We start from the raw sequence: 8,223 nt of genomic DNA, 5'->3' as shown, positions 1-8,223 counted from the left end.
TTGCGGTATCAATTTGACTTTAAGGCTTAGCTACCAGGGAACATTTCTACCTAAAAAAAAAAAATAATCTGTTTTTAAGAATTTCTATGTGCGCTTTTGTTTTTTAATTAAAAATGATTCATGAATGTTTTCCTTTTGGCTAAGCCTGATTTAATAATTAATGGAAGATTTCTCATGCTGAATTTTCACCTACATGAAGTGATCCACTTCCTTAACAGGACCACTATATATTCATTCTTCGACTTGTCATCTACTGCAATGTTCACTGGAGTAAAAATAGGCAGAGCTGAGAAATCTTGAGGTACAGCTCCAGGTTTGTGTGTGTGTATTTTCACGCTTGTAAGACAGTCACCTATTCTGCAAGCAGTAGTGCCAAGAAGGAAACTTTAGACTTTCCACCCTCTGCAAGAGTATGTTACTATCTAAGAAGACACTGAGAAGACTCGAGGGCCCACTCCACATATGCATAAAACCTGACAGTGGAAGTATTTGCATGCTTGGAGTTTTTCACATCTCAGCGCTAAGTGACACTGTTCCCTCATCTTCCCCCCTTCCCAGCACACACAGACAATGAGAAAAGCTTGGCCACTACCTGATGCTTTTTGCTTTTATCACAGGTCCCACTACATCCCCTACACAGAGCTGTGCTGTCTTCCCATTCTCTTAAGAACTGCTGAGGGCAAATCGAGATGGAAAAAATAAAACTGCCGGTCTTTAAATTGAAATGACTGCTCTTACCTGTTGTTAAATAATCGTCAGACCTTAGGAGCTGTCTTTCCTGGACAGCAGCAATAGTACACGCTCAGAAAGCTTAATGAAGCAAGGCGCGCTGTATGCCCCTTCTGTGCTCACTTCCACGCCTGGTACCCCTTCAGAAACCAGCACTGCCCAGTAAGTTCAACAGCCTCAGTGGGAGTCCAGTCTTTGCTTCTGCTCTGAGAGAGCCCTTCCTGGCAGCAGGTCCTTGCTAGCTACCTCACACAAAAGTAGGTCAAGAAGATGGGATAAAACAACTAGTCAAGAGATGTGGGCCACTTAATAAAAAGTTAAAAGCCATTTCATAAAGCACATTTGTTGCCTTTCCTAGGATGCTCCTGCATCTTGAAAGGAGCGTAAGTTAGTGGGAGTGACAACTTCATACATTAAAAGACTTCTTGCTGGCAGGTTAGCCAGGGCATATAATTTATCATCTATTAAATTTTCAGTTTCAGTTTCTCTCTCCTGCCCATGCAGAGAGAGAGGCTGGTGACCAGTTTACTAGATACAGCTACCTGAATGAGCAGGAGACTACTTCTGGACAGAAAGCAGGCTCAATGCCTTGTGAGTTGCTCTGGCAATGAGCAATGGGTTGGTGCCTCTCAAAACCCCCTGTACTAGGTCCCTCCCCGCCCTGAGGATTGGAGAGCAGGGGTTATGAGAGCTACCAGAATAATTAATGTCAAAATAAGAATTGACTGTGTAGTAACTGTCATTGGAGAACTGCTTGGCTTTAATTCTGGCAGCATGCTTGCCTGCTCCCTGGGCCTCTGTGTGCAGCACTAATTGCAGGCTTTTGCAGCTCCTGTAGAGGCAGAGGAGTTTTCACTGGCACTAGACCACAGATGCAGCTCTCAGTCTGGTGGAGAGCCCTCACTCGGTGTTTACACAGGGGTCCAGATGATATTGGTTCTAGTGGAGTGCTGATCGCTTTTAGGACTCCTGCCCAGACACACACACCACCAGTGAAACTGAGAGCAGCAGCCATAAAATAAAACTGGGAAGAGGTTACAGCCTTTTGCACCAAAAAGCTTCTCAAACTTTGCATGTATGGAATCACTCCACGAGCACTACGAGACAGCTGCCGCATCAGGAACGCGGCATCCAACAGGCAGCTTGAACCAAGGCAGAACATTGCTGAGCTAACAGCAACCTACCCAGTTTTGCTCGCTGGCTGTGTTTACATTCAGAGCTTGAATGCTGCCACAGAGCTGCCTGACTGGCAGAGATCATCAGCCAGAACAAGTCTCTGCTGAAATTTGTGCTGTCAAGTCATCTGCAGCATCACAGTGACCCAAAAAGTTGGTATTGCTTCAAATTATTTCAACCGGGTTTAATTTAAGAAAACACAAAATGTACCCAATAACCCCTGACATTTTAATATTTAATTGCAAGGAGTCATCCTCTGGTAGCTGGGGAGGCTGCATTTAAGTTGCTGAAAAAAAGTATTTTGACTTCCCATTTTACAAGCACTGGTCTTTTTATTCTGTTATACAATGCAACTCACTTGGAGACATCCTGCTTGTTTTCATGGAGAGCTACAGCCGGCAGGTCACTGTAGACTTCAGCTATGTGGTACCTGTGTACATGTCCACGAAGTGTAACATTTTCCCACAGAAAACACTTTTTGTCTTGTGGATGCTGACCTTGCATTCTGAAGTGGGAAAGCAGTATTAATCTGAAAAGATTCTCCTGTTTTCTCAGTCTTCCTTTTATTGCCATTATGAAGCATTGTAAACTAGGCTGTTCTTTGTAAACCAGCTGAGATTCTATTGAAATACTCTGTTTTACTGCTAAGTGGCAAAATTAAGTATTTCTGCACCAGAAAGTACTTCCTTTTAACCATGACATCTGAATTAATGAGTCTTCTTTTGCTAACATGTTTTCAAAGGATTTGTCTCTCTAGTTGCTAACAATTGAGAATAAACCATGGTTCTAGCCTCAGAAATTCAATACTAGAGCAATAACTCTTACGGTATCTTCAGAGGCCAGTCAAAGAGACCCGAGAAAATGTCAGAATGTAAGAGTTCACATACCAAAGAAAAGGGAATCTTCTGAGCCAGTGTTTCTCTTCTCTGACTCAGTTACCTGCCAGAATCTACAAATTTGCGGTTGCATTCAATGCTTTTCATTATTTTCATGCAGAGTAAAGGAAAGATAATACTGAAAAGTGCCTTGTATTCAATGGAAGCAAATGAACAGGAAAGGGAAACAAAGCGTACAAAATGGATTTTTATTAAATGAAAGAAAATCTGTTTTGTGGGTCAAATATGAAATAGAATATACAAAAACTTTACATCAGATCTCTTGTCAAAGAAATTAAATCCTATCTAGACTGAAGTAGCACTCGTTCTTTCCAAGACAACACGAATGGGTGAATATGCTTCTTATGGCAGTACAGGATCACACAGTATGCTGTGCTAAATTTCTGGTTACAGAGAAGAAAAGTTAAAAATCTAAACAATGTCCCTAACGAACCCAACTATTCCACAAAGTGACTTAAAAACATGAGTTTTGATCATTATGTATTCTCTTAGAAGCAAATGACAGGTGGGTCAAGTGCAGAGTCCACAAAGCTTGCATATCACATTCTCTGTTTCTATACAAATATAAATCGTTCTTTTTTATTTTAAAAATCCTTTTATATTTGATAGCATTTATTTGTGGAAAAGGATGACCAGTTCATCAGGTTCCTGCTGTACTACCCAGACAATTCCATCTCCTTTATCTCCTCTTTTTTGAAGACCGTTACCCATAAACCACAGACTGCAATATTTTTAAAAAGTTGCTGTATTTTTAATCACAAACCTTTGTATCAGTCCTGTATATGAAGGTTCTGCAGAGCTCCCTAACATGTCTTTGGCATAGCATACCAAGTCCCATTTAATACTTTTTTTTGTTTAAAAAAGTATATTTTCCTTTAGTAAAACACCTTAAAAACATCTATTTCCGATTTTGTAAAATAATGTGTCACCTCTTGTGTTGCTTTGCAAAATATACACACACATTTTGGAAAAACATTGAGTACTGACATAAGGGACTCATCTGAAGTCCGATCTGTTTATGAGAAGTAAAATATAATTACAAATTCCGTCTTCTGCATGAATGTCACATAAAGTCGTTCAATTCAGCTTCAAGTGCTGCTGCCATTTCATCCGCTTCAGAACTGCTTCCTTCCTCATCTTCATTGCTAGATTCTTTACTGGATTCACTGGCTGCATCATCTTCATCCAGTTTGCGCTTGTGACCCCTGGAAGGGTAGACAGAGATAATGTCCATGAATCAAAGTATCTCATTGCTTATTAACACAGATCACTATTTAACAGGGGAAAAAATGGGGCTAAAGGACTCAACTTTTTTTCAGGTCTAGACAAAAAGTACAGCGCTTGCTTTTAAATGAACTAACAGTAGTTAGTTCACACAATTGATTTTTTAATTGCTGTTATTTACTGTCAGCTGTAGGTGCAAAGAACAAAGTACTAATTTTATTTCTCCCATTCTTCTGAACAAGGAACGAAAACAAAGTATAAGACTGTTTGAAAATAATGAGTTGATTTACTTTCCTCTCTCATCCCAAAATAAAGAAATCCATTGTGTGAATGAGAGATTACCGAAGTACATTATACGTTGTTATATGATTTTGAAATATTCAAGTTTCTGCTTTTTTATAAAAAGAAATCCTTAACTGATTAACCAAATCTCACTGCACCAGCTTCTACACTTTCATGCTTCCAAACGTAGGGGTCTCGTTCCTTCCTTTTATGTCTCTTTGGATTAGTACTGCCAGGCTGAACAACACATTTCTTAGCATCTCTGGAGAATTAACCAGTTTAAACAGGAAGCTGATATGCACAATACCCTGCCAAAAGAATCATGTTCCTGGTTGTGAAAGATCTCCACGGAAAATCTAATGCTTCAACTGGGACATAGCCATAAGCAAAAGAATTTGGATTTCTGGAATCCTAAAATTGCTCTTCCTTGCCAAAAGGGAATTTTATATCAGACATGTACTTCTGAGACAAAAATAAAGTTGAGACTTTGCATTGCATAGAATTCATAACGAGCTGTAGAAACACCTTCAAAATCCTCCTTGATCATTTGATCAAATTTCAAGCAGAGAAATATATGCAAAGGGGGCAGCTCTTAAATAAGTGTCCTTTTCATTGCTAGGTGGGGTTTCATTAAGAAGAGAATGCATCCACTTGCAATAATGAAAAATTAATAAAATGATCGTTTATCTTTTAGCAAAAAGCAGTAATTTAACAATGGTCCCTTTACTTCTGAGAGTATAGAGAAGTAGCATATAGCAAGAAAGACCTTCGATAAATACTGACTTGAACTATGTATATCCAAAAGAAATAAATCCAAAGATTAACAGTCAAACTTGTAAGCAACACTGAAATACAAAGCAATTTTTATTTATACAGACATTCTTATTGCCATTTTCCCAGAAACGTTAATTCTCAGGAGCCCAGACTGCTTGATTTGTAGGCTGGCTGAGTGACACCTGACCTCCCCTTTCTCAGCTTTTCAGGGGGATGGACAAGACAGGGTGTGAAGTCAGGAGGGGAGTCCGAATCAAAATGGAAAGTGAGCAGTCTTCTGTTACCCTGTTTTTCCTTTCTGCTGCACCAGTGGGACCAAAAGATACACTGCTGCTGCTTTACTGAGTGCTTCCTCACAGTGATGTTAGGTGGGTTTTTCTGTTCAGTATAGGGTGGTAGGAGTAATACTCCAGGGCGGTAAGGCTGAAGCCCTGGGATTCAGCCTGGGGTCTAAATCCCTAACAAGCAAAAATGGGATGAGTTGAAAGCATTTTCTGAATATTTTGCTATTGAAACTCAAATATGGCCTGCTGAGAGAGTTAAAGGGCACTAAATGGAGCCTAATACAAAATAAAAAGCAGTTTCTCAGGCATAACACTGCTTTCCATGCAGTCTACATTAGCACACAGTTTGGATGAGGAAGCACTCAAGACTAAAAATGCCCAGTTGGAAGAAATCTTAGCACATTTCCATTAAAAGCTATACAAATGTATGGAGCTTGAGTTTCACTTGCTTACTTCGTGATGATTTCAGCCTTCATAGATACAGCACTATTTTAGGCATTAATGATACTATTAGCTAGAGAAAAGGGGAACTGGGAATTAAAGAAAGCTGAAAGAGTCTTACTCAGCAAAAGAAGAAAAAAGTTGTGCGTATTTAACAAGTAGTGGATAAGAAGTATACATGTAGTGCTAACTGGGAAATAAAGATAAATAAAGACATGGAGGGAATCTATAGCACAACGTTCACAGCTGAAAACATTCGTATTCATCCGTTTGTAACACTGCATCTGTGGAAACTGATGGTATCTACCAACTGAAAAATAAAATTAACAGTCTGATAGCTATAATTTACACATATGAAACACATACACACAACCGCAGATGATGTATTAAAGAATGTGGCAGGACAAGCAGGTTTTTAGAGCCAGCCCAGATACTGTGAGGTTGCTGAGACCTAAATCAATAGCAAAGATCCCATAGAAAAAAGGTCTATGAAGAAATAATATCTCACTGCCAGTTGATTATTTCTTAAAAGTGAGGAACAGTTTGTTTACTAAATAATTAAGCCAAAGACCAACAAAATTACTAATTTATGCAACAAAGCCACCTTTTTATTTAAATCTATTCCACAGCAACTAGATTTCAGTGAGGACAATCAACAAAACACAGGGACCTGAAATACTCAGTGTAGCTAGTTCATTAAAAAATGGAGCTCCAGTCTACAAAAAGACTTTCCAGAAAACTTTAGGGGACAGTCCTGACATATTTTCATCCCTCATTCGGTTGTATTAAACAGCACCTTTGGAAACACAAAAGACTGAATGTGATCTATTTTGTCAGCTCTTGTTCTTTCGGAAAGGCTAGTACAACAGCTCTAGTCAGTCTAGATATGAAAACTTCCTCACTCATGGGGAGGAAAAGACCATCAAAAACTAAAAAGAAACCACAACTAAGTATTAGTCCTCTGCTAGAAGAAACAAAAAATCTCCCAAGAATGTGAGTATTGTTCTAATTAAGATATAAACACCTTTCACTATTTGTGTACTGTGAACTGCAGCTTCATAGCTATTCCGAAAACATTTAAATTAGTATTATGAAATCAAATGCAAAGCTAACTCTGACAGAAGTATGGAGGAAGAACATCAGTAACATAGTGCTGCATTTTTTATTTGCAAATTCAGAAGAGAGAGATAACATCCCATGAATCATTTCTGTCTTTGGAGAAAAGCAGTATATCCTCATGGCAGCATATCTATTAACATAACAAACAACTTAAAACATGTATTTTCCTCATTATTTTGTGCCCACTCCTTGTAATTTCCAGTTTCAGAGCCATAGTGCATAACACTTTTGAGTGGAGAAGTTAAGCACGTACAGGATTCCTTCTTAATATTTAGAGAAAATGATTCAGCAGTATCTTGCAGGCTTCCATTAGCCTAATTTGCATTTTAAAAAGGAATTTTGCTTGGCTGCTATTAAAAAACAAACATATGGATAATAACCAAATATCTTTAACCTCATAAACAAACAATTAAACTTTCCAAAAGACTGAATTTAGAACTTTAAATATCTGACAACTCTGTGAAAAAACTTGTACAATTCATATTTCCTTTGCCTTTGCATTAATTATTTTTCCTTTGTAATACCCAGTACTAGGAGGCCCACCAGTTCATGTGATGGAGAAATCTTTTTAAAAGAGAACTACAGTTTTAAAAAACACATATTTAAATGAATTATCAAGATATTTAAATAAACTACAAGTGTAATTCATAATGATATTAAAATAAAAAAAAACCACTTGTAATTACAAATGTATAAAAGTTATTTTTAGGCAAATTTCATCTACAGAATGCTAATGGGAAATATACTTAGTGGTATTCCAAATGAAGAGACAGGAAGAGAAGACATTACAAAGTCGCAACAGAGCATGGTGTATGCATGTGAAAAATAGCACGGGAAAAATTATTGAAAATAAACATTTATTCAGCTCTTGATCTGTTAAAATGATCATTAAAATATGATTGCAAAGTACAACTAAAGCTCAAAGGAAAACTTCATTCTTATAATTTCAATTTAAATTTAGTTCACTGAAAGAGCCATAGGGAAAAAAGCAGTGAAAAAACCTGCAGTATTTGTTGCTTCTATTGTCTTAAGGCCTTAATTTATAGTTAGCTGAAAATAAATAATGTTGAAAAAAACATTTTTTTTCTATTAATTTAAAAGCAGTCTGTTTTTCTCCAGTCTGTTTTGCATCCCAATGCCAGCCTTTTAAGAAACACAGTGCTACATTAAAATAGAAACATCTAATAAGCAAAGGAACTCAAAGGGCAACATAACCCTTGTTTTAAACAAAGCAAACCTAAACCTTTCCCAAATCTTGTTTTAAACTTGCAAAAGAAAACTACAGCAAGTATTTAAAT

At 37.6% G+C, this 8,223-nt stretch overlaps 1 protein-coding gene across 2 annotated transcripts in view; it reads right to left on the bottom strand.

Moving 5' to 3' along the window:
- Positions 1–2,970: 2,970 nt before the first annotated feature.
- CTDP1 (CTD phosphatase subunit 1) overlaps positions 2,971–8,223 on the bottom strand; it is a 128,650-nt gene continuing 123,397 nt past the window's right edge. For both annotated transcript variants that reach the window (XM_072853489.1, XM_072853485.1), the window contains one exon: positions 2,971–4,006. In XM_072853489.1, the coding sequence (XP_072709590.1) occupies positions 3,983–4,006 (24 nt within the window). In that variant the 3' untranslated portion in view covers positions 2,971–3,982. The remainder of the gene's footprint in view (positions 4,007–8,223) is intronic.

This window comes from Ciconia boyciana, chromosome 2 (genome assembly GCF_034638445.1).
Source record: "Ciconia boyciana chromosome 2, ASM3463844v1, whole genome shotgun sequence".
NCBI classification, from domain to species: domain Eukaryota; kingdom Metazoa; phylum Chordata; class Aves; order Ciconiiformes; family Ciconiidae; genus Ciconia; species Ciconia boyciana.
The sequence above is the reverse complement of the archived record's forward strand: the minus strand, read 5'-3'. Positions and strand labels throughout refer to the sequence as shown.